Source organism: Gossypium raimondii, chromosome 5 (assembly GCF_025698545.1).
Source record: "Gossypium raimondii isolate GPD5lz chromosome 5, ASM2569854v1, whole genome shotgun sequence".
In the NCBI taxonomy this organism is placed as follows: Eukaryota; Viridiplantae; Streptophyta; class Magnoliopsida; order Malvales; family Malvaceae; genus Gossypium; species Gossypium raimondii.
In genome coordinates, this window is record NC_068569.1 from 972,196 (window position 1) to 1,000,077 (window position 27,882).

The following is a 27,882-nucleotide window of genomic DNA, read 5'->3' on the forward strand; positions in this document are numbered from 1 at the left end:
ATCGTTTGAAAAAGAAAAGGATTTGGCGCGACTTGCGATTAAAATCAAGTATTTAAATAATTAGATTGTTTTCTTTAAAGTAAATAATTGATTGTTATTTATTTATTTTTATAGCTTTTCTTTTATTAGAATAGTAAACAATCATTTTTTCTTTCATTATGACAAAATAGTTATTTCATTCTTTTTTACTAGAATGGAGCATTAATTATGTGATGAAACATGAAATATATTTATCATAAAAGAAAAATAGGACAAAGCTCCTTGTACAAAAAGTTAGATTGCATTTTATGCTCTCTATTAAAAGAATAGCAAATTAGTCCCTATACACTAAATTAAAGTACAAATTGATCATTCTGTTAAAAATTCCCTACTTCTACGGTTAAGAATCGGTCCTTGTTTCTATCAAAAAAGAATTGATCCTTATATATCAGAAAGAGGTACACGTGACACGCAACGGGTAAATATTTGATTATTCTGTCAGCCATGTTGGTTTTTAACGGTAGAAATGAATAAAATTTTTAACAATACTCTTTAATCTAACGAACATGATTAATTTACCCATTTTTTATAGTAGAGAAACAAAAAAGCAAAAAGAACTGTACTCAAAATAGACAAATTATTTGATTAGTAATTAAAAAATTCAATTAACTAAAATTCAATAATTTAATTTCTTAAACTCTTTTATAAACAATTTTAAAATTTATTTGATAGAATTTTTCAATACAAATTGCGATCTTTCAAGTTAGATATAAAATTTTTATGACCAACTCGAACTTGATATAATATTTATTTTTAAAATTTATAACATTTATATTAAACGATATGATTTATTTCAAAGACTTTATATGTATATGAGAATTTTACAAAAAAAAAGCAAAAATAAAATTTTTACTGATTTAAAGTTTACATTTATCAAATAGTACAAATTAAATAGATAAAAATTAATCTGTAATGGAATGGGAGTAGTTACATTTAAAAACGAAATACCATTGATTTTCCACTTGAAGAAACTATGGTATTCTATATTATACATACATCTGTACAAAGATGAAAGATAAAACATAAGCAAGTTCATGGAATTTTCCCAGCAAAGAATAAGTAACAAAAAAACCTACCTTTATTTTGGCCAAAAAAAAAAACCTACCTCTACATTTTAATGACAAAAACTACTACCCTTTCCTTACACCTCTTTTGTTCTCCTTTCAACTTCAAAGGTAGGCAACTTTTACCCATACAGGCCCAGTTTTAGCTGGCCGGTGGCAGATAGCAGGTTTGGCAAAAAAAGAGAGAAAAGCACGATCATGGGTTAGTCTTGCGAGGTAGCAGAATACTCGAAAAGAAGGCGTTTGGAAGGAGCAGATTGTAGGAGCACACGTAGCCGACTTGTAAGCTGGTAAATCAAGGTCCATTGCATAGCCATCTCTGAATCTTTCAGCTGCCTAACTATGGAGGCCTATAAGAGAGACGGATGAAAATATTAGAAAACAAAATTCAACAATGGTTAATGGCTTTATGTAAACCTATTGAGCCACATCCAAGTCATTAATAAACACAACCAAAGCACCCAAAAGCTGTTCACAATAGTGTTATGGCCACCTTCTTATCCATGCATTGATTCACTTGAAAGAAGGAAGAGCTCCTTCAGTAATATTGACTTGTGGGGAAAAGATAATCAAGGATGATGGAATGTTATTTACCTGCAGACGTTTACCAAGCTGGACTTCAACTTCTGTACCGAAAGATATATTACTGGCTAAAGATTTGAGAGGATCAGCCGTAGGATCAACAGAGAGCAGACTAGGGATTTGTGGGGCATACACTAGCCTCCATCTGGCCTGACCAAACTCCCCCTTTCCTTCAATTCTTGGCATCAGTGTCTCAAGTGTTGCAGTAGCAAGCTTTTTAAACGCTAGTTGGCCATCACCTTCCAATATGGACTCAGCCAATTGACTCTCAAATACTCTAGCAGCCTGTGCACAAGGGGAAATTCACAACAAACCGCTATAGTGCATGAGATGACTTTTTTTTAAAATATGAATTTGGTAACTGTAAACAAGATGTTTAACTACATTAAAACCTAGAGCAAAAGTTTTTCACATATCCAGGCCAACCTTATGCATTCCCTACTACACTGGACGACTACATTGTTAGACCGATGGAGCACCATTGGCAAAAAGTAAACTATATGATAGATTCAACTTTCTCATTCCATATCAAGCAAATTTGCACAGCATGGGGAAGAAAGATATTTCAGTTTCTGAATGGTCTAACTTTATCCTTCCTTAACACACAGGCTAATTCATTGTATAAAGCAAAAACAAGAAATTATTTGATCATCATTAACGAATAATAATTCATTAAATGACACCATAAGAAGCAACCCTGGTACAAGAGGTTTTAACCTAGTTCCTTAGGTTAGAAGTGGGGCAAATGGTTACAGATCATGTTATAAAAGAAAGATCATTTCAGGGGACCCAGTGGAAACACAAAAATGACACACTGTAAGAGTATCAGTTATTGTACTACCTCAGTGGTTGAGAGAACATCCTGCTCCACTGAACGTGTTGAGGTCACCACCAACTTGTCCTGCCAATTGCTGGCTCGACTTTGAATCCTGAATTGCCATTCTGATCCAACCAAAGCTAAGTCCAGCATTGGATCTAAACCATACTCAGGTTCAAATTTTGCTAGGTTTAGATGTTCCCGCTTAAGCCTCACCTGCATTTACAGAAGTCCACATCAACGTATTAAAAAAAAACACCAGTCCACCAGGAAAAAAAAATCAGAGGAAGGAAATTTAAAGAAGAGTAATGTAGAACGCATAGGAGATCTTACTTGAGTTGCAACAAGATTCACATCACCATTCTCAAATGTTAAAATGCCCTTGGGTTTAATCCATTTGGGATGAGCTTGGCCATTCAACTCGAGTTCCCCACTAACAGCAAAGTTTAGAATCAAAGGATAAACTATCCTCAGTTCTGGTCCTAAAACAAGCTTCAAATCACTAAGGCGGACATCAAGACTTGGTTTAATGTTTACTTGTTCCATCTCCTTCTCTACGTCAGCTGATTTAGCTGCACAAAACAATAAATGGTTAACTTGGATGATCAGAAACAAATAATACAGACAAATTGACATGCAGCCATAGATAAAAGGCAGTACTTTCAAAGAAATTTAGTAAACATAAACTGGTATATCCTTCATTTCAGGAAATTGATATTATTTCTTATTCTCTTTAACAAAAAAGCTTCACCTCCTCATTAACCACCTAATTTGTGCAGAAAATAAGAACAAAAGCTAAAGATAAGTTTAAGTTCAATAGAATCGAAAAGTAAGACATCCTAGTTTTATAAATGAATAGACCAGAACATATACTTATCAGTTACATGAAATTTCACCCATCAAAAATTTCTTAAATCACTAAAAATTTTATTTTTGTTTTTCTTTCATTTCTTGTTGCAATCAAAGTATCCTATCTCTTAAATTTTGGCATCCATTTGAGGTTTCTAATTATTGAAACACAAGAGGTAAATACAGTATAAGAGATTTTGCCTTGAATCTCTTTCAAGTTATTGAAGAACCTAACTGAAGGCAAAGGTCACCATTTTCTATTCTGATTTAGAGATTTGTTTAGCTTAAGACTGATAATCTCACAAGTATTATTGGGTGATAAATGCAACATCAACTAATAGATGCCCAGAGAAGTCTTTAAGGCAATGCACTAAATAAGACTATTTTCTAGATTATTCTTGAAGTCTTATCCAGTTCTTGAAAAGGAAACATTTCAAAAACATTTACGGAAAATGTCCAGCGTTTTAAAATCATGTAAAAAGTAGATTTGATTTTTGTTGCAGTATCCAATGTGTGCTAGTGAAAACGTGACAGCATCAGAATGAAAATTATCAAATAACGTATACTACCAGAGAGTAGGGGGAGTTTGGTTCTTGAAAATGCAGGTTCAGAACCGAAAAACCGTGAGACATATCTGGAAGCAACTGCTTGATTGATTCCAGCACCTGGAAGCCTGGACTGGTTTGATGTCAACCTATTAAAAGGTGCAGGTCCACTACCCTTATCATGAGGCAAATATGCCTCTCCATGGCTCAATTTAATATTCCCTGAGATGTTTGGCTGCAGTATTGAACCAGTAATCTGCAACTGAGTGTCAACCTGCCCACTGAATTCAGCAAGATGTCAGTTCTCCACAATTAACATGTAAAGGAATTAAACCAATGACTGCTAATAAAAACTTTTTTTTCTTTGTGGAGGGGGGGGGGGAGAAGAGTAGGCAAATGCCAGATTATGAGTGAGTACGGACTGGTTTGGATTGGAGGGAATAAGTTGGTTTGACCTTCTAACTATGCAAATTAAAACATGATAAAGGAAAAGAGTTCATCCCAAAGTTCAGAGAGGCTGCAGCTAAGGGATCTGATCCATTTCAATTCAATCTTTCCTCACTGGTTAAATTGCAAAGAACCAACTAAGAAAAAAGTTAATACGAAATTGAACCACTACATAAAATGAGATGAAGATAACTCCACTATTTATATTGAGAGAAAAATGATTAAGCGTAGGGACATTCCAAACAAAGATGAATTCACCTCAGAATGTTCTTTGCCCGTACTTCAAGAAATTCACATTTCAAGTCAACTTTATCACCCAGGGATGCCTCACTTGTTCTAAGTGGCAAATTCCCTTTTACAAACAGCTTTCCCCTTCTGCTTACCCTGCTCTCCAACATTGCAATGCATAGTTTATTTGATTCCACATTTACAGTGCCACCAATGTTTGTAAGTGGTTTTCTAAGTACTGGTGAATATATAGATGCCCTGTGGAATGATGCAGATCCATCAACCACAGGTTGTTCAACTGTGCCTCTAACCTGGGTATTAAAAGACATAAAAATTTGAAAGTTAGTGCTAAACAACTCTTGCCTATTTAAGCAAATTCTTTACCGTAAGTAATTAGATAATAAGTAACCTTCTTCAGCCAACCCACCTGAAGCGTGATATCAGCATTGCCGTTAACCCAGTTTGCGTAAGGAGATAATGCTGTCAACAGCATCATGCCCCCATCCTTTATATCAGCATCAATTCTAACTTCTCCTGCATCTAAGATGTTCCAGTCTAAGCCTTTGAGGCTTTCTGCTAATTGAGCATCCCAACCTTCTTCTGTTCTCTCTCTAAAGGTTTTCTTCTCACTAGCTTTATCAGTTGACTCCTTATCCCTTTCCTTCAACCAGCCAGGGACCAAGGGTGTCCTGCTTTGTTCTGTTTCAGTTTTTTCTTCCTCAGACATGCTATTCTGGACAAAAGTAACAGGCACACTTCCCTGTATGTGTACATGACCATTCTGGATGATTGGTTCAAATTTGGCATTAAAAAGAAAACGGCTGTTTGAGGTTAGTGAAGCAACAACTTCAGCTCGCCCAAGATCAGTGCCTCCAACAGTACCATCCAGGAGCCTGATTTGCACATCGCATTCTGGTTTTGCAAGACTTCCTCTGAGGTCGCCTTCCATATATAATATACCTTTAATTCGAGCCAGCAATTGTCGCAAGGAATGAATAGCTTCAGTGGCAGATGATTCAATAATCTGCACTAGAGTAGGAACTAGACTAACTGGAAAATTCAGAACGGCAAAATGGAGATTGGTTTTTGGCCCCAACAAAGTCCCATCAGCATGGATTGTTGCATCATCCTTCTGGATAAAAATTTTCTCAAGTCGAAAACCATCATCGTTACTGTATGCACCCACAGCCACAACATGTTGGGTGTTATAGCTTCCCCACTCCCAATCCTCTCCATGAAAGTCAAATTCTGCCTGAAAAATATTTACAAGAACCACTATGTCACAAGGAAGTATACTGCATGGTAAAAAGTTACTTGAAATGATAAAATGACAATCTTTTTCTCCCAAATAAACGCAAATGGAATTAAAGTATATATACAAGCACCCGTATGAACTATGAACTTCAGGATACAATATGAGAGAAACAGAGGGTCCTCGTAGGAGCCTAGATGATAGATCTCCAAAACAGCAGCATAAATTAAAACAATGGACTCCTTAAGAAGGGTCTGGCTCCCCTCCATCATTTTTCTAGTACAAATTTAATCGCCTTTAAACAAGTATGGCTTCTAGAATTCCTGGGTTCATCACAGACATGTGAATGTTAATGAGCTAGGTTCCATCCAACATGTTCATCTATGTCCACATAACAGTGAACATCAAATTCACAATTCATAAAGATTGGTATAATTCTGAGCTTGACTGTCTGCCAGTTGCTTTAGGAGTGAGTGGCATAACATTAACAAATGCACTACCAATGTTCATATTTTATAATTCCTAAGGTTGAAATAAAACAGGCTTTAACTCCAGATTTTAGTGAATGGTAATGAACAAATATAAATTTGCTATAATAAATATATAATAAATACTTTACATATGACCAATCCAATTTCATTATGCACAGCAGCAAGAAATCTCGACCTTTTATACACTGATTTCTGCACCCCCGTCAATCACATGAATATTTGACAAACAATAATTTTAAAAGTTTATTCATGTTAAGCCCGTGAAAAATCATACCATTGTGTCTCCGTTGCCTCCACCACTTGCATCAAGAGAACCATGCCATCGACCCTTAAGTTCTGCTAAACCCGGGAGACTTAGGTCTTCAAGAACAACATCATCTGATGCAGTATAATGACCATGAATGACCTAAAAGTTCACAGAGAGGATAGAAGCACAGAAAAGTTTAAGAATGGATTTTGCAGTGTTTTGAATGCAGTTCATGTCATAGATCAGGTATTGACCAGGTACCTCAAGTAAGTCTTGAAGACTCTCAGCATACAATCCCGCTGACTGCAAACTTTGAACAAAAAAATCCTGCAGGTAGCATGGAGAAACATGCACAGTCAAAAAGATTTTAACTGAAAGAAAAAGATACTGGAGAGATCTCCATGATTCAAAGAAAACAACTTAAAACAGGAAACTTCAATGTAGAGCATTCCCTCACTCTAGTCATATGATATAGCCCAATAGAACATCAATTTTACAGTAAGAGCATTTCAATATCAAAACCATCTGATTCTCGTTTTACATTTTGGAAGAATTTGGCTAGGAAGAAGTGCATACAGTTCATAAGAATAAAATCTCTATCATGCAACTAACAAAATGCTTCCTGAAAATAGTTGTGGTAACTTCTCAGAAGTGGCTATGATGCAATGACAATATTCAATCCATTTATGTAAATAAATCCAAAAAACAACCTTTGATCTAAACCGAACAGCAGGATCTGTACTTCGAGACAAGAGTCTTGCAAGTGGAAGCATCTCAGCAACCTCAGCTTGAGGAACTTCAAGTCTCATCCTCCACCTTCCCATAGATGATATGACACTACCAAGGTGGCCAGTCATTGCTCTTTCAAGCAAACCACCCCTTCCCTTTTCAGAAAGATTTCTATCACGGCTGCCAGGCAACACATATTCACCTTGAAGCTCATAACGGCTGCTAATTTGTTCTAGAACAGTTTTTTCAAGTGTGATCTGCAAAGTTCATGTCAACCAGTATCATCAGTCACATTATTTGCAGTGTCCATATATCACAATACAAGAGACTACGCATGAAGCTTAACAATTTGCAGTAAGAGTGTTTCAATATCGAACCAAATTGAAGTAACAACTCAGCAATTGCTAAATATGAGCAACAGATTTTCCAATCGAGAGACCAGTAAGATAAATAACCAACACTTCTTTATATATTACAGTTCAGTCCAGTCGAATCAAATAAATTTTAGTTACCCAATCTAAAAACGTACTAATAGAAATCAGAACAAGGTTGGAGCACGTGCTTTAAAGTTGAGAGGAGAAGTTTTAGACATGCAAGATGACCCGAGTAACAAGAAAAGAAATGGACATATGAAGCTACTATACTTACAACATCACCGCTCCATCTAGCAGCCACATCTAGGGCTTCACCAAGCAGACCACTGAATTTAGGCCGAAGCACAGATAAAATACCATGACCTCTTCTTTTCAGGAAATTAAGCTGTATTTCTGCCTGAAAGTGAAAAGCAAAGTGCAATCAACAACCAGATTCAGGTAAAAGAATAATTGATATATTAGCGATGGTCATTATCAAACTCCAAAAACATCCCAGCTAGCTTGACTCAGAACACATTTAACTCAATTCTAAACAAGGTCACATGAAAACTTACCCGCTGTATTGTTCCACGAAGTGAAGCAAGCTCCAGTTCATCAAGTGGCAAGTGGCGTATCTGCAAACAACATACACAAGGGCATCAAAGTTTCAACTTCATTGGACCTTTTGCTTTCTTATAAAGAAAGCTTGATAAGACTAATGCTAACAAACTAAACCAATAAAAGATCTGAATATACCTTCAAGGTAGCAGAATGCAGCGGGCGTAAACAAATATTAGCTTTCAGTTGCCCCTTTTGAAGAGAAAAAGAGAATAATTTTCCATTTTGCAAGTTCTCCTCAGAGCCAGATTGTAGAGGCTGCACAACCTCAACTGCAAGACTTTCATCCGGCCTACCTGTGGCATCTAACTGCACAACCAGGGAGAACAAGCATTTGTTATAAATAACCAAGCAAAAAGAATGGGAAATAGATATACTTGTATACTGTAAGAATATGCTCTGAACCTCTACCACATAAATTATATTTGACAATGAAATAATTGACTCTGAAGGGAACATTAACTTGTATTGTATTCAGCCCAATACAAACAGGACTTCGTGGGGGAAATAAGGGCTCTCAATGATATAGCATATATTACTATTTATTTGACACAAACTCTGTGATGCCTTCTTATCTTTTCAGAAATAGATCATACAATATGAAAGACCTAAAAGAATTACAACATGGTAGACAAGCATGGGATAGATGTATCAAACTGATATTAGATTCAATGAAAACAGGTATTAACTACTTAGCACAAAAAGATAGCAATGCTTAGTACAAAAAGGGGGAAAAGAAAAAGGGAAGAATGAGTGAAGTAGTAAAATCACAAAAAAATTAAGTTACCTACGAGTGTTAAGAATGACTAAAGACTGCAACCAATTAGACCCACGCAGAAATTTTTCATCATTTTCAGATGACATTCAGATGACATATAAGGATGAAGAATTACATTCAGTGATACGTAAGAAGTTACTACCTAACCAACAGCAGACAGAACCAAGCTACCAAAACATCTTTAAGAGAAGGCAAGCAGGAGAACAATAACATTTATCAGATATTACTATGGTATGTAAGTTCCAGAAACATTTTCAACACTAACAACTCTTGAACCCAACATGTTATAAGGATGAAAACGAGGCAAAAATTTCAACATTGTTTTATCCCAGTTTGAGTCTATAAGTTTTCCTGCTTCAGAACTGGAGAATAATGAGAAAAAAAGCTAGCAAACTTCTTCACCACCATCAGCTGACATTCACTGATGCATAAGAAGTCACTTCCGAATCCACGGTTGACACAAGGAAGCTACCAAAAACAACTTTAAAAAGGGAGGCAATAGACCAGTTACATATCAGATATTCCTATAATATATAAGTTTTCAGAAATATTATCAATACTGAACTCTTGAATGTAACATGCTATAAGTGCTGAAGCCTTCCTCACCATCTCAGCTATAAGGGCTACACTAGGCCATCACCTATTTAGGTCCTCCCCTTGACACTATTAAGGAACAAAAAAATTTCGTAACTCTATACTATATTGCCCCATATTGGGCCTCTCAATATGTACACGGGAAATTTTTAGCAGTCTAACAGGACTCAACACAAATGCAACAAAAGCTTTAGTATCTTACTTAAGGAGAAAGTTTATAGCCAGTACCTTGATAGAGTCTCGAGATATGCTCAACTGCCCAACCAACTGAGGTGCCAGCATTAACTGATTCAGTCTGAGACCCGAGACTGACAAATCACCAACAAGACTCTGTTTGCTTCTGTTATCCATCATTTTCTCAGGCTGCCCGTCAGGGCAAAAATCTTGCTCACTGCTAATAGAAGGCTTCACAACCTTCCCGTGAAATTTTATTTTTCCAGTTGCTTTCAAATGTGTAGGCCTTGGAGTATCAAAAGTATAAGAAGAGACCAGATTGAAAAACTCAAAACCACGCATACGCAAGTCCAGCTCCACTCCTTCAACAATAAATGGCACAGAAATCTTCTCACTGAACTTTTTTCTGTTCAGCCAGTATTCCTCAGGGTACGAAGTTTGAACTTTTGTGAACAAATCAAAAGCAACAGACGAAGAATTAACAGTAATACAGTCAGGTGAAATCATTATATCTCCCCGAGCATCACTTAATGACCCTTCAGCTTTTGGTGCAGTCCACTTGATATCGAACCTCCTATGTTCAAAAGGATTGTGAATAAACCAACTTAAAGCATAAGCAACATCAAAGAGGAAACAAAGAGAATATTAAGAAATAAAACTAACTGTCCTCATCAATGAACCCAAATAATGGAGGAAAGTTGTAAGCTTACGGTTTCAAAAGTGATCCAGAAAGTTTTGTCTCTCCACTTAAATCTCCTAATTTGAGTGGCATAAGATGAACATGACCTGGCATGTATCGTAGCATAATCTTATCGACAGACAAATTTCCTGAGAAATTTACATCCACTGCTGTATCATCTTCCTCACCCTGTGGGATTTAAGTATTGTACATCAGAAACAACTTTTCAGTATACTAATGTATTTGTATTTCCACTTTCCCATCTAATTGTCTGGAACACTAAAGCTAAAATAATAAAAAGAGCTGACCCATCCAGATGAAACAAATTACAGACAACTGCATTAGAAGAGGCATAAGTAAATAGCATTCATTATAGCAAAGACCAACAATGAGGAGAATTGAAAAGGCAATCATGGAAGTCCGGACACTAAGTGCTTCAATATATAAAATTGCCAGCCAAGTCTGTGATTGGATCAAGACAAAAGGAATGAAGCAGAATGAAGATGCGTTCAACATGACAGTTAAAGAAAGTGATTAAATAGGATTAATCCAATGACAATCAAGTGTTCTCTTAGCCTAGCTAATTGGGCAAGAAAAGAAAATTGCTAAAATACCTCTGGACAAATCCATGCATTTCCTGCCCCTCGAATCTCCCCACCATCCACAAGACTCGCTCTAATGCCATACAAGTCAGCAACCTATCAAATATGTCAGGAAATTTAGAGAAAAAAAGCTGAGCACTGCACTGGCACAAAGAGAAGTTCATCTTAAAACACAAGATTTACAGTTTAAAACAACATACACAGTTATCAGTGTTAAAGGTAAAATTAGCAGACAGATATGATAGTGGAATACGGTCAAATGCTGCCACTGCGCCAGCCTCCTTGTTTTTCAACATTGCTTCAGACGCAGAGGATGAAGGGACATCAAAAACAGAGTAAGATATCTTTCTAGACACCATTCCACTCCCCACAAAAATAGGAGCAGTAAGTGGACCTTGACAGTTGAACACAGCCGTCACAGAACCAGCCAACTGCAATCGGGAAAGAAAGCAGATATAGTAAATTGAGAGATAATGATAACCATATTACTAAACTCCTCAAGAAGTCAAACAGTATAGAAATGGACCTAGAGTGTAGGAGAAATTAAAGTATCCTGCACTAATTACATCTAATTAAAGAGGAAAATAGCGACGATGACAATGATCATAATCACAATAATAAAAATTGAGAAATCACTTGATAAGAATGGAAAGTCCTGCAAAACAAGTAATCCTAAATAACTAACAATGGTAGCAGTCACAGAAAAGTAAAAACGAGGATAACAAGCATACCGGAAACAACAAAGGCTTCATTTTGAAAGTTTTCATCAGAGCATTTACTTCCACGCATGGAACCTAGAAAGAAAGTGATGGTGACACATTTAGAAAACTGGGGAAGAATAATGCCTCAAGTTGTCGTAAACAAAAAAGGACCAAAGCAAAGTTGCCACTTTAAGCTCAAGTAGACTGCATTAGATGGTAATGACGTTATTCTTCATGATAAGTTATGACGTGAATATCATGAATCCATGGTGCATGTTACAAACGCATTCATTTAAATTTAAACAATAATCCAGGAGTTCCATAATTAGACGCAGAGTTAGAGAGTCCATACTGATGCAAAATAGATTGACATAAGCTGCTTTGACAGCATCTTTGAAGTGATTATCAAAGGTACAAGTCATCTTCAAATGTGAAACCAACTTCAAACGTTCTTTTTTAAATATATCACTAAAGTTGGTTGTTATAAGAGAAGGTAACATCGCTACCACAGAAGATCAATTTTATATTAAACATGAGGATCATGTCAAACATCATGCATAAATCAATCAGCAATAGAAGATTGACCAACCTAAACAAAAAACTGCAACAATCCCACAACTTAATTGACATGTGGCCATGGCAAAGCACCACTAGAACTCCCCACTAGCATGCAGGCACCATATTAACTACTGAAACAAATAGAACAAGCCTACTTCTTTGACAACAAAGAGTAAATATGATATAAATGACAAAAAGGATAGGCAACAAACAGCTTGGGCACTTGAAACAAATTCAGAAGTGAAGAGCCCAACCTAAATAAAGGTCCTGAACACACCTCAAACTTGACTTATATGGATAATTATTACTTAAAAAACCATATGTTCAAGCACAAAGAAATAACTTGACCTGCCATCAAACTAATGGATTATCCCCTTTCCAATTACATGACAGAGGTCCAATAGTTCAACTGCATAAAGGTTGAAATCCAGATTCATTTTAGCACATATATTGTATCAACAGCACTTTTAGTCTGAACAAACAATATGAGTTCTTTCAGTTTAATAACACAGTTCACAGAAACCAAGTCCTCAAAACACTGAATAAAGCCAAGCCAGTATATGCAAGGGCACACCTGACACATCAGATGGAACTCTCCTTCATCGGGATGGATGCCAAAATCTCCAGAAGCTTCTAAAGGAACACTTCCAAAACAGCCACTTGTATTATGCAGGAATATTCGCTGACCCCTGAAACATAAACTTGCCGAAATGTCCTGTAAAAGAAAAAATATATCATCATGAAAACCAGCCACTTCTTTGCTTGATCAATTCATAGGTGCAAAATTCAAGTTCCTTTTGCAATAGAAAACCATCTTTGTTAGAAGTTTTGACCACAATCACTGCAAGAAGAACCATTCAACTAGCTGTACTTCACCCACTTCCAGTTCCAAGACAGCAGAAGAGAAACAGGAAAGATAAAGAAAACCATATCCGAATAACACCACCCAGAACAAAAAAAAGTCTGGAGCGTAGCAGTAAGCACCTAAAAACAACTAAAGCATTCTAGAGTACCTCCACATAACATCAGAACAGACAAAAAACACTCATACATCAGGTACACGGGAACCGTATAAAACAGAGAAAAGTAACAAACATGCAACAAAATCCATAAAATTGACTTTCAGATACTGAACCGGCAACCCAGAAAAAAATAATGTTTTCTCTAGTGGTAATTTGAATTGGATGTCCTAGTGCCACATATCAAAAACTCATCATGCATCATATGGGCATAAAGTATATAGAGCATAGTAAATTAAAACCATGCAACAAGATACGCAAAAATGAGTTTTATATCTTGGACCTGTTGCCCAGGAACATATACAAATAATTGTTTTGCAGTATTAGCTACAACTAGATACCGCTAAGTTCATTGGTACTCTACAAGAATATCTGCATCGATATAGAAGCAGGTAAGTGGTATGAAGAAGATGAAACAAGGCCATACAGAAAAGCATGATGGAGCGTCATATATTTGAAAGGCCAACCCTGTCACATCAAGCTGTCCATGAAGACTAGGAAATGTATCCCCTCCTGACATGCACAAGTGAACCTGCAATTACAAAGTTGTCCAGGATATATATCAATCAATCATTACTTCTACATTGTAATTACAATATTCAATTCTCTTTCCATCCATGGCAGAATACAGTCCTCAACAAAGTCGACCAGTATATAGATATCAACCAATAAGATGAGTATAAGATTGGGGAGATAACAATATGGTTCAATTCAGTTCAGGGAAAAGTGAAATATCAGTTGATGGGCAGTATACTGAGTTTCAGAAATCAAACTGCATTCTCTTGAAAATGACCAATCTGAATTAAATTCTAAAAACTAAAGATATTTAAAAATTTTACTATTATTTTAATAAATTTACATATTTAAATATAATTAATTATATAAAAACTGTGTTTGGCTCATCCCTAGTATTAGATTCTTTTTCCTCTACAGAAAAACAGTAAAAAAACTTGGTAGTAACTTTACCGATTATCAAGGCAGGAAACAGAAGCTCTAAGGCTTAAAACAGTATTATCAGATTATAATGCTAAACTCATAAATATCATCCATTCTATGAGGCAAGAGTTGTCTGGTCTGGATGTAGAGTGCTGGACTCTTAGTGGTCAGGTTCAATCCCTCACGACCTCAAATATTGAAAAGACAAAAACCATTTTATAAGCTAATGTCAGTGTTATGACACTATTACAACTGCCCCATCCTTCATCTTCCATGCTATTGAAAGTATAACATAGAAGCTGTTCAGCAACTTCTATGAAGTCGGCAATGAAATTTAAGTACACAAAAGTCAATAGCAAAAGAGAGCAAAAGAAATTATAAACATCAAATTGGTATGCTAACAAAAAAAAGAAAAGCAACTTCAAACATGGTAGCACAACGCATATAAAATGAAATGGTTAACCATATTGCATTCAATAGATCACGACATTAAATGTATCTTTATATAATACCATAAACCACACCAAAAAAAAAGGGAAAAAGAAATTGAAGTCAGAAAAGCACCTCACCCGTGGCTCTTCCTTTGAGCCATGTGATTGGAATTTCTAAAATTCTTTCAAAGAGCTGTATGAAAAGACAAACAGGAAAAACGTATATATCAAGTTCATGCTGAACCAAATGCAGACAGAGAAGTTAATCATCACATTATGTTTCTACCTTACCGGAACAAACAGGTTGGAAATATTTAAATTTGCATGCCATTTCTGATCTAAAATATTAACAAAAACATCGGTAGACAACCAACCACCGTCTTCGGATGCCAAATCTGATCTCCAAGTTTTACAGTTACCGCTGAGTTGTACGTGAACGTAACCATAATGATTTTGGAACTTCACATATCCATTGACATTCTCCATCTCTCTGCAGGCAATATAAAACATTTTAAAATATAGAAATAACAGAGAGCATCTCAAGTTTAAAAAACTCTCACTTGACACTGTAAATGCATCAATAGACAAAAAGCTGATTGACTAAGTGTATATGGATTATTTCAAGGATTGTACTATAAGAGTGAATTTCCGACTTCAAAGTGTGTCAAATATTCTCTATGGCTAACCAAGAGAATGAATCCAGGAAATCTGACTGAGGCCCCTTTCTTCATTGTGTTTGGGAAGCCAAAAGTGCTTTTCCACCACACCTGACTTTTGGGGTCAAAACTGCGGTGGAAAAATGTTTTTCCACCCAAACGCAAAAGCTAGGATTTAGGTACTTTTGGCTTTTGCATTTGGAAGCAAAAATTATCAAAATACCCTTATTTATATTAACTATTTAAAAGTATATAAAAAATTAGATTAATTTATATTTGATGTATCATTATATTAAATTATTTAAATATTTCATATATCATTCTATTAAATTATTTAAATATCATTTACCATTCTATTAAATTATTTAAATATTATATAACTTAACTAAATTTTAACTTTCCACTATCATGTCCAAAAAGGACATTTTAACCTTCAACCACAATTTTTGGCAGCAATGGAGAACACTAAAAATTAACAAACCACACTTTCACAACACTTTTCTACCACACTTTTCAAAAGCATTTTTCAACCGCAACAGCAATGCAGAACTAGCCCTGACTCTTCCACTTTGACGACAAATTTTCTATGGCCAACCAACTATATGCTTTAAATTGAGCCACAAGAAGCCAAATTTCCAAATGTAGCTAAACTAATTAAGCGCCTGTGAAAGAGACAAAGCAAGAAAAGAGCAAAGCTCTCTAGCCTATAGATTAATCATGTCTTTCCCCAACCACGGATGATGGGCAACACCATAAACATAAATTTAGTTGTTTGTTCTTCTTCTCTAATTTGTTCTCTTCTCAAAATCAATTATCCAGTGAAAAACATATGAGGTTCTTTTCTATACTAGCATTCCACATAGGATTAAGTGTCAAAAGGTTTATGGAATTCCTTTAATGACTGAAAAGTTGTATTGCTGGTCCAAGGTACATAAGTAAGAAATCATTAAAATTTATGAAAATAAAAATGGTATAGGCATGAAGCAAAAGGGTAGGAGAGGAGTTTGCACCTGGGCTCTCTGTCACCATATGCTAGCAGCATCAATGTTCCACCATTGAAATGGACAGAATCCACAGTAACTGGAAGCGTCCTCCCAATGCCCTCAGTTTGCATCACATCTACCCCATCAACAAGCTCTGCAATAATATCTTCAATCTTTGGAGCCACAACAAATTTAAGCTTTTGAAAGGATCCATATACAAAATTAAAAACCTGTTTCCTCATGTTATCAGGAAACAATGGCAATCTAAAATTCAAGCCTAATGGCCAAAATGTCACCGAATGGTATGGTAAAGGAGTGGGGTCAGACTTAATGGAAGTAGAAGGAGATGCATGACTCCTTTCACTCTCGGATGCATTCTCATCCATATTCCTATTTACAACATTATAAAATAAATCCCCACCACCTACTTTAGAACCCATGGTTTTAGCATCTCCAGCAGTATCTCCATCATATGGAAAATTTTCGCAAACTTTTGTAAATTCACTAAGTCTTTCAACGGTCATAAGAAATGGATCACGTAAGAAATTGAGATTTCCAAAAGTGACATTATTGTTAGTACATCGGTTTTCTGTCTTTTCACATTGTTCTCCGTACAGATTATAACTGAGAAAACTTCCCTGAGCAGTACTAATGTCAACAGAAGTTCCAGCACCAGAATCATCCCCATTTTTCACCAAGAGGGTATTAAGAATTGATAAATCATAACTTCCAGATGCCTCTGAATAATCACCAGAATCCTTTAGGGATAAACCCAGGAAATATGCAAGCGCTGCGGATGCACTACGTTCAAGGATACGTCTCTTGGCAGCAACACCAGCAGAAGAAGTATCACTCCTATTAAACTTTTTCTTAAGTTGGCTCCTTTTAGGCCCTTTTATAACTTTTGGCCACAATATAAGCCCCAAACCTGGGATCTTTACACCAAATGATTTCTCCAATTCTGCATGATTTGTGTCATAATCAACACTGGTGTCCACACAATGATGATCCCTCCAATGCATCTTCTCATCCATGCATGAAAATGACTTTAAGCTTGTAATTTTGGCTGAAGGCCCAATCTCTTTAACTGTGTCATCTTTTGATTGATCTGAACTCCTCTCAGAAACAATGTATCCCATCTCTGCTGCTTTCCTAGCATCATAATCCCTCTCTCTATCCCAGCGAGCGGCAGCTTCCTCTCTGGCAATCCTCCTGCTTTTAGTACGATAATCAATCCCTTCCTCTGTAGATAAATGTTTTTTTAGACTATCTTCAGAAATGGGTATCCCCAGCCAAGTAAAATCCTTCTTTTGAGCAATCAACACACTTGGATGTGACAACACTGCATCTATTACAATCTTGCCTCTCCTCAAACTTGCAAAAGGCCGAACACGAATTTTCATACTGGGAACCTCACCACAAGAAAACTCTTCACTGTGAGGCCCAATAGAGCAAGCTTCCAACGTGATACTTAATGGAGAAACTCCCCTAACCTTACCAACATCAATCTCGCGTTGAATATATTCACTAAGCACAGAACAAACTGAAGGCAAAAGCTTAGCTTCCACAAAACTTTTAGCTTTCTTCTGTCCATACCAAACCAATAAACAAACACCAGACATAACAGCAGCCAAAACTGAGCATCTAACCAACAGTAACCCCTCTTTCCACGATGGAGACAAGGAACTCACTAGAGCCTTACTCCCAGCAAAAGGCTCCTTAAAACCGTTGGCGACAAACCCATTTCTCAACCTTATAGTTTTCCTAAACAACTCAATGTTTTTCCCACAAAAATGGGAAAACCTGATTGCTCGCGTGATCCAATCATTCTGCTTCTCGGCGGATACACGCTTACGTATTGCTCTTCTAAAGAGCTTCCCTCTATCAAAAACGATACAATCTCCATTGCTTCTTCTACCATTTAAACAACTACCAGGTGGTGTCCCGAGAAACGGGGAATTAAGTTTGAGGCTCATTCTCTTCCTCTTCAACTCATAAACTTATTTGCGTTGGGGACCAAGAACCTCCTTGCTCTTAGTCCCCTTCCAATTTAAAGTATCTTAAGCTTTGCAAACATTACATAATAACCCCATAATATGCAAATTAAACAAATCCACAAATTTGTTTTCTAACTGCATATTTTACCCAGAAAAATTAAAAGGTCTTTTAGATCGAGAAAAGAAAAAAACCTGGAAAAATAATAGCATAAAAGCTTGGGAGTGCTAGGGACTTCGCTGTTCCTAATTCCTTATTTGAATCTTTTTTTTATCTTTTTAGATAAATAAATAGAAAGGGAAAGGCAATGTAAATGTGTGCTCTTCTGGGTTTGCCTCCAATTTCCGACTTTGAGGGCTCTTTTTCATATTTAGAGAGGTTGGGGGTGGGGGGGCGTTGAAGGAGAAAACGAAGGGAGAAAAAATTATTCGCGAAGATGCGACAATGTATATATAGGACAAGCTATCAGTCAAACTCAATAAATCAACGAGAATCGGACGGAATAAATTTAAATAATTCTATTTTTCGATTTTCATTTATTCGGTTAATTAATTTAATTTTGGCAATTCATTCAATTTAATTATTGATAATTCAAATAGAATAAATAGTTTCAATCTAAAATTCAAATATCAGTATCTATAAATCAATTTTAAAATAAATATTCAAAAATAAATTAATCCAATTCAATTAATCAATTTAATCTATATAAAATAACTCCATCAAAATTTAAGATTCCAAAACGTGATCAATAGTTAAACTAGCAGGTCACTAGTTTATCGTTCAATCGGTTTGATTAAAATTTATTAAAATTTTATAGAGATAAAATATATTAAATTTTTATTCAATTGATTTTTTATCCGATTCAACCATTCTATACCGATTCCCTAATCAATTGATTTAATGGTTCAATGTTTTCTTCAAACCAATACTCGAGCTAGTTCAAACAACCTTAACCTAATCCAATTAATTATCTTAATTATAAAATTAAATTCTCAATTACTTAATTATTTTTTCTCTAAAATAATTAATTAATTTTATTTTCCTTTATAAATAAATAAATCTAGAAAACAAAAATTTATTGTCTAACCAAATATTTTTCAATTTGGTTAATTTAGTTCTAGCAATAAATTGAGTTAAGTTATTTAAGTAATTTGGTCAATTTATTTAGTTATTGGCAAATAAAAACTGACTCAAATGTATACTCTTACTATTAACTTCAGTCGGACCTAGAACAATTTAAAGAAAAAAAAAATCTTGAAATCATAAGTGTCCTCACAGCATAGACCTGTCCATGGGCCGGGCCGGGCAGGGTCCGAAAAAATTTCGGCCCGGCCCGAAATATGGGCCTGAAATTTTGCCCAGACCCGGCTCGGGAAAAATATCATGAGCGCGGCCCAGCCCATTTTTAAAATAAACATTAAAAATTATTTTAAAAATAAAAAAAATTTAAAAGTATTTTAAAATTAAAAAATAAAAATAAAAAATATATATTTATTATATTCGGGTCGGGTCGGGCCGGGCCTAGGCCAAAAAAGTTGTGCCCGAGGCCCGGCCCGTTTTTTAAACCGGCCTCTCTTTTTTGCCCAAGCCCATATTTCGGGCCTATATTTTTACCCGAACCCTCCCATATTTCGGGCGGGCCGTCGGGCCGGGCCAGGCCACCCGGCCCATGGACAGGTCTATCACAGCATTTCCTTTTGTTAAATATATTCTAAACCATATACTCTTCACATATTTGAAATTTAATTTATCTATTTTAATTTTTAAATATTTAATATATCTACTTTTTAGGTTTTAGAATACAAATTTAATTATTAATATGGTTAAAAATAATTTATACTAAAAATAATATTGTAATAAACTTAAATTTAACACGCTGATAAAATATTAGCAAAAACTTACATTTTAAATAGAATTTAAAGTGTTGAAATCATTGAAAAAATATAAGATTAAATTCCAAATGTACAAAAAGTATAGGGGCTCTATTGTACCCTCATCCGTAACAAGACACATGACAAGCCTAGAAGACGTCTGAACAGTAAGCCTACCACCAACAAGCCAGGTGGTCACATGTGAGCTCACCCTTTCGAGTGGACTATCCAAACAAGGGATGACTCAATCTCCATTAGGAACATGAAGTTGTTTGGTCACCAAACCTCATATAAGCTCAACCATTTCATCCCATCGCAGTCAAAATGGATGGCGGAATTTGCCTTGTTATAAACATTCTAGTCCCATCGAAGACATCCTTCCCTTGAGCTCTGTAATGATGGCTAAATGGTAAATCCAATACGTTAACATCATATTAGATAAGAGTCTTTCCTATAAATATCCCTAGGAACGAGGAGGAAAGGAGGGACCCTTTAAGAATACTAAGCCTACACTCTCTCAACATTCTTCCAATGTAACAGCCCGTTTTCAGTGAAATCGAAACAATGGTTTCGGAACCACAAATTCGAGTCCGAAAGAAAATTTATTTTAATATTATTTTATAGTCTATGGTAGGATAGGAATATCATATGAAAATTTCGTTAATAAATTTTACCTCTTACATGTGTAGTTTGATAAAAATGACTAAATTAAAAAATGTACAAAACTTGCTAATTAAAAGAAATAAGTGATTAAATGGCCTAAATAATAAATAAGGGAGGACTTAAAGGACAAATATGCCCAAATTAACATAATGCGATGGCATGTTAATGAAAAATAATAAAATAAAACAAAATGATGGCAAAATTGTAATTTGTATGAAATTAAACATACAAATTGAAATTAAAAGAGAATTCTAGACATTTTTCTTTCTTAACATTAGTAAACCGACATGGGAGAGGGCTTCTAAGCTAGTTTTGCATATTTTTGGTGGCATATCCGAATAGACCAAATACGGAATTAGATCGAGAAAAAGAAAAAGTGTCAGATTAGTAGATTTTGCATACACGAACATTTGACAAGGTAAGTTCGTGTAACTAATTTGAGAATTTATATGTATTAATTGAATTGTATGTATGTGATTATAGTATTGCCATGTATATGAAATTAATTACATATCTAACGATGAGCCACAAGAATTAAGTCCCGTTTGAATAAATGAAATTCGATGGATATAGGGTTCCCATATTGGTTGTGGTCCTGCATGTGTTGCGGACACACCACAGCTCGAAAGAGCGTCCCGTTATTAGCTCTCATGAGCTTCCCGTTAAATGGTTCCTGTGAGCTTCCCGTTAATAGCTCTTCGGAGCATCCCGATTGGTTGTGATCCTGCATGTGTTGTGGACACACCGCAGCTCTTATAAGCGTCCCAATATATGGCTCTCCGAAGCTTCCCGATATTGGCTCGCTTGAAATTCTTGACATTGGCTTGTATGAGCTTCCCGTTAATGGCTCTCCTGAGCTTCCCATTACATGGCTCACATGAGCTTCCTCTTATGTGGCTCGAAAGAGTTTCCCGTTTATGTGCTCATATGAGTATTCCCGAATATGAATTGACGAATCTTAGATTTGTACACTTCGTGTGTATTACCTGGGTATCGGTCGATATTTTATATGATTCAACAGGCAAAATTCTGATATGAGAAAATATATGAATTCAAAGTGAAACGTTATCTGTATATACACGAAATACATAAAAATTTGATGTTGATGAGCTTATATATAACTCTTGATATTCATGTGAAATAAATGACTAACATGTTTGACGAAGTTGTGTGTTTAGGCTATTAGCCAATTTACTTGGATGCATTTTGTATGTTTATTTTAATGAATAAATGGTAAGTTAATTTTCTGTTATACGAACTTATTAAGCAATAAAATGCTTACTCTGGTTTATTTTCCCTTGTTTTATAGTAATTCAGAAGCTCATTGGGTTGGAGACTTGGCGAAGATATCTCACACTATGCATCGGCTCATTTCGATATATATAGTAAAACCCTTTTGATTATAATGGCATGTATAGGTGATTTTGCCCAAAGATGGCATGTAAATGTTTGGTTGAAGTTAGTCATTTGAATGGCTTGTGTTTGTTATGTTTTGATGAATATATATATAAGTAGATTTATCAAGTTTAAAGTATGAGTTTGATTATGCATATATGCATTTGATACCTAGGTAAGTATGAATATTAAGATGACATGATAATAAATTGTATTTTGAGGTGCCCAATAACACATTGGTTGTATGTGGTATTATGTCACGTTTAAGACATGATTATGGGTGTTGTAAATCCCTATACGCGGTTCGACCCAAGGAACCTGATATAGGAATATTACATTTGGTGCCAAAGTGATTTTGGCTAATCACTAATATATTTGAACATAAAAAAAAAAGTTGTTATAACTTATATTCTAGTCCCTACTACTTGGAACACACTTGATCTTCCTAAGTACATGCCATTTTATTCAAAATTTTGAAACATACCCTCTTGGCACTTGGAGATGGGATGAGATGGATGTCCATGACCTCAACTACGACTCTTCAAAATCACTTTACCTACGCGTTGAAAATAAACGTGTTAAGTTGGTGAAAACTTAGTAAGTACCCATGATATTTAAATTCTATTAAATTTCTTAATTTTTGATATCTCATTTCTTTGTTTATTTATCATATTCATTTGTAACTTTTTACTTATTTCACAATTTAGTCTTTAAGACCTCAAATCAACTTATAACTTTTTATACATGTATCATATTTCACCATTTAGTGTAAATTTTCATGATTTTTCTCATTATTTCTTTCACAGTTTATTTTTAATTTAATATTTCAAACATGAATCAAAGATAAACTTTTACCTTGTAACGAAAATTATTTACCTTTTTAGCAGAGGCTCAATAGACTAAACAGAACACTTAGGATATACGGAACTAATACAGAAGTGCATTATTATGCACTATTAAGTAGAGAGCACTAACATGCTAATAATCAGAGAGCGCGCTAAGGTTCCTTAATGGCATGCCACTAATATCCTAGTAGTTCTAATCTCGTCTAGTTGGGCAAATTATATCATGCACACATATCACTTTTACACTTTTCGCATAATGCTTTTACATACTTTACAATTTCATCCTTGTACCAATAATCTGTATACTTATATCTTCACTATCTTTAATACATGTAATATTTTTCTAAATTCATTATTCATCCATAATTTACTAATAATCTTTATCATGTATTTCACTTATCACTTTTATATATTTTGTAATTTAGTTTTCAAGACAAAATTTTATGTAGCAATATATTTTACTTTTAATAACACATATAACATAATTCAATATTTATTAATATTCCGAATTCACTACAACGTCAATGTTTCTCATTCTAAGTGTTATGCACTTCACTTCTCTATTTCTAATATAAAATTTCTCAATTTTATGATTTAACCCTTAATTTCCACAACTTAGGAAATAATTGTAGTTTGAATTACAAAATTCATATATTATTTTATTATTTCACTATGTACTTTATTATCAATATTTTCTTGTAAACCTTTATAACTTTCCAATTTAATCACCTTTTATCATAAATGTTCTCTATTCATTATTAAATAAATTTTCTTTCACATCTTACTTCATTTACATAATTAATTCCACTATCTCATTTTCCATATCAAATTTCTATGTATTTTGCTTGTATTATTTCCACCACATATATTTCTCAAGTCTTTCAATTTAGTCATTGTTTCCATAAAATTTCACATTTTCTCATAATTTCACTTATCTAATCCTTTGTATATTTTTGCTAACACATAACCCAACTATTATACATAACCCAACTATTATACTTTTATTATAATTTCCTCATCCGCTTAAGAAATTATTTCACACTATATATATATTTTACTTAATTACCACTTACTTTACAAAAATCACATTTTAATCCTCAAATAACAAGAAAGTTCATGGGTACTTACCTCTTTTCTATCAAAATCTCTTGTTTTTCTCTTCTCCCGCCACTTGATTCACTTACTCAACTTCTCTCTTCATCATGTCAAAAACACAATATTTCCTCATGAGAAATCTCTACTTTAACACCATTTTTATGCTTTTCTATCCCTACTGAACTTAAAAATAACATAAACCTTAACATCTATACATTATTCTCTTGAAACCAAACTTTAACTTGACTTTCTCTCTCCTCCAACTTCTATTTTCTTGAATCTAACTTGATATTCTAGCTCCTCAAAGTCTCCTTATTGTTTTTCTCTCTTGATGGCTATGGAAATTCATTTGATTTCTAAGTGAAAATGGTGGATTTTTAGTAAAAGGACCAAATTGTAAAGAAAAGAAAAAAATTTCTTTCTTTTCTTCTTCTCACATTGGAACCATGGAAAGATGAAGAGAATTATTCATCTTTCTTTTCTTATATACTAAATAAAATAATAAAAATATAATTAAATATCAAATCAAAATATTAATAAACTAATATTTAATTAATTAATTAATTAATCTAAATATCACCAACATCATCATTACTTTTCAAAAGTATCTTCCTTACTAAATGACCATTTTACCCATTATGATCCTTCAAAATCCTCCATTGAATCCTCACTCATTTTGGTAAAATTATGATTTAACCCTTCATACTTTTTCACTTATTCAATTTGGTCCTAATTCATCTATTTTCCTTAGTTTCTAAATCCTTCCACCCTTAAATTATTTTCACTATTGGTCCTTCAACTTCTTCATATCTACATTTAACCCTTCAAATTTTGAGTATTTACTATTAGGTCACAAAAATTTTCTCACTTTTTCAATTTAATCATTTCTTGAATTAATATATCATAATATACTTCCTAAATAGATTTTGTTGACATAACTCAAAATTTCCCTTTTTGTCAATTTATTTCCTATTTTACTATATCAAGGACAATATCTCACTTTCTTACTGTAGTAACTTTCGAGGTGTTACACGGGTGTTTTGGGCGTGTGTCCCCTGCAAATTTGAAAAATTTCAAAATTTTCTAAAAAAATTCTCTGAGTTTTCGGTTTAGTCCCGACTTGATTCTAATATGTATTTTGGGCCTCGAAGGCTCATATAAGGGACAATATGATTGGTTTATGATTGATTTCTGATATGAATGTGAAGTGATATGAAATGTCTGTATTTGATCTGTAAATTTTGGTAATGTTTCGTAACCCCGTTCCGATGACGGATATAGGTTAGGGGTGTTAAATCTAGGCCTTTGCATTCAAACTCTCTTCACTGTCATTCTTCATATCCTCTTACTTTTTGCTCTAGCTGGGTGAATCAGCCTCCTCAACAGCCATTTTCCTATCCTTTGTAATTTCCCTTTGTTGAGCATTGTATTAACAATTGATACGATGAGTGTGGAAAACATGACTTTTCAATCCTAAAGCAACACCTTAGTTGATCAAATCAACTAGACCAATAACCTAGTTGACTACGTCAACTCTTCCACTCCACTCAACACATTCGTCCCACCCGACTAAGGTATTTCTACTAGCTTGAACTCTGCACAAATCCCTCATTCTGCCTCTGTTATTTCTAGAGCTCACCTGCAGTATGCAAGCATTCTTCCCCCCACCTCAGAACAACCAGTGAGGGCATTGAGAGACCCTCTAACCTCCAACCCTATCATCTCAACTGCACCAACACGATTTACTTTCCTAAACAACTCAACTTTCCCAGCAGCAACAATGCTCCAATAATAGCTTGGTTTGACTCTTCCTCGGCCTTTTGATAGTATAGCTTGTTTCTTGCAATAAGTTGTAACATGTATCACAGTCGCACGCTCTCCCATAAACACAACTCTCATCCTGTTGGACCAAGGTTCTCATCAGCAAGCATCAAGTCCTCAACCTCATAACTCAGAAGCCCAAAAGAAATTGCGGCATCGGGAAGAGCAATTCTCTTAGCAAGAGCGTCTCTTCAAAGAGCAACATCGTATCCTTGGTTAAAGGGACGCTCAAAATGAGTAGCTTATTACAAAGCCAATAGTTACACGGGAGGTCCCAATGCAAGAAAATTTGGAGCATCTGGAGGAGAAGGCTCAATCCACACTCTGAGAGGGTAATGATTGTAACAAATTGGAAGGTCTCTGCATGCACAATGCTGACCTCCCAGTAGCATCCTAATGCTCTCAAGAAACAATAACATCTCCATGGAAGAACAACTCAAGGCTTTCAAAGTAGAGCCAATGCAATAAGCAAACGAGGGAAGATGAGACAAATTTGTCTAGAATTACTCTAATGAACCATTGGCACCCGAAATTTTAGAAAACCACATTTTCAACTCCTTCAAGTTCCCAAAGTTATTGTACAACAAATTTAGGGATCTAAAAGAACACCTTGTCTGGTACAACAACCATATGAATATACCAAGGGCTTCTGATGGAGTGAAGTGCAAAGCCTTCTCCATGACCCTTTTGCAGATGGCTTAATAATGGTACTTATCGCTACCTTGGAGGTCAAACCATTCCTTTGATCAGTTGATTGAACAGTTTTTGAGTTTTTTTTGGCTAACAAAACACTCTAGCAATTCCTAATGTACTTTGTTGACACCATTTTTTGGATGAAAAAAAACGAGTCGACTTGGGTTTTGAAAAGTAAAAATGAAACAGGAGTCGCCACCAATCCTTTTTGATAAGGTGTGATCAGGTCACCTTAGAAAAATGGCTATTTTTAATAAACGGTTCGATTTATTAAAATAACGCTTTTTTGGTCTACGAAATTCAGAAAGACGGGTTCGGGAGTCGGTTACGCACGAGGAAGGATTAGCATCCTCGATGCGCCCAAAATTGGTACCTAGTTGATTAATTAGTGTCTTAGTGTCGAAGATTGAAAACTTTGAAGAATTTTAAAAATACGATCCTTAAAGAAAACTCTAATAATATTGATTGAAAGTTAAGAAGATATTTAGCTATTTGGTCGAACGAGAAATCGAAACCCAGCACGTTAGGGCACGTTCTCTCAAATTTCCAAACGCAAAACATTGCCTTATTTTAAAATTTTTTAAAAGGATATTTAGCTATTTGGTTGAACGAGAAAAATCGAAACCCAGCACATTAGGGCACGTTTTCTCGAATTTCCCAAACGCTAAATATTGCCTTATTTAGAAAAACCTTCCTTTTGATGTTTGGTGTTAATATGACAATAACGAATATAACAAGTTAAGGATAAATGGTACAAACAATCATAAAAAATGGAATAAATAAATATAAGAGATGAATCGATCACTTGATAACAAGTAAATAAACAAATAGAATTAAAATGTTCTTTTAAAATAATAATGAACGATACGAAACAAATAAATGAACATCAAGTAACACGAAAAATGAGATGTGTGTTTCTATATACGTATTTTAAAATAATAAAGTATTTTAAAATATGTACATTGTAAGATATAGGTATATATACGTATTATAAAATGTATAGATGTACGTAGTTTGAGATTATAAAATATATGAGGAACATATGCATATAAATATAGATAAAAGGTACGTATATTTATATTCATGAAAATAAAATGTATATAGGTATATATGGAGATGTATACAAATTATA

The 27,882-nt window shown here is 34.7% G+C and overlaps 1 protein-coding gene across 1 annotated transcript; it reads right to left on the bottom strand.

Annotated features, from left to right (window-relative positions):
* Positions 1-966: 966 nt before the first annotated feature.
* On the bottom strand, positions 967-18,782 carry LOC105767886 (protein TIC236, chloroplastic). The gene is made up of 23 exons (XM_012587447.2): positions 16,400-18,782; positions 15,025-15,223; positions 14,867-14,926; positions 13,794-13,898; positions 12,922-13,062; positions 11,820-11,882; positions 11,289-11,519; positions 11,101-11,184; positions 10,518-10,675; positions 9,862-10,381; positions 8,400-8,570; positions 8,219-8,278; positions 7,939-8,061; positions 7,272-7,547; positions 6,823-6,888; positions 6,589-6,720; positions 4,999-5,823; positions 4,602-4,882; positions 3,921-4,177; positions 2,836-3,074; positions 2,527-2,718; positions 1,698-1,970; positions 967-1,453 (listed from the first exon to the last, which is right to left on the bottom strand). Exons 1-23 carry the CDS (start codon positions 18,346-18,348, stop codon positions 1,307-1,309), a joined length of 6,552 nt encoding a protein of 2,183 aa, XP_012442901.1. The 5' UTR covers positions 18,349-18,782; the 3' UTR covers positions 967-1,306.
* Between the last annotated feature and the right edge of the window lie 9,100 nt (positions 18,783-27,882).

Bases quoted from the DNA above. Each gene is read 5' to 3' on its own strand.
- LOC105767886 (XM_012587447.2), bottom strand. From the start codon at position 18,348: ATGAGCCTCAAACTTAATTCCCCGTTTCTCGGGACACCACCTGGTAGT. The intron at 11,883-12,921 runs GTGTGCCCTTGC...CTTTCTTTCTAG, and splicing joins AGTTCCATCTGATGTGTCAG to GTTCCATGCGTGGAAGTAAA. The intron at 4,883-4,998 runs GTGGGTTGGCTG...TTTAATACCCAG, and splicing joins ATGCTGATATCACGCTTCAG to GTTAGAGGCACAGTTGAACA.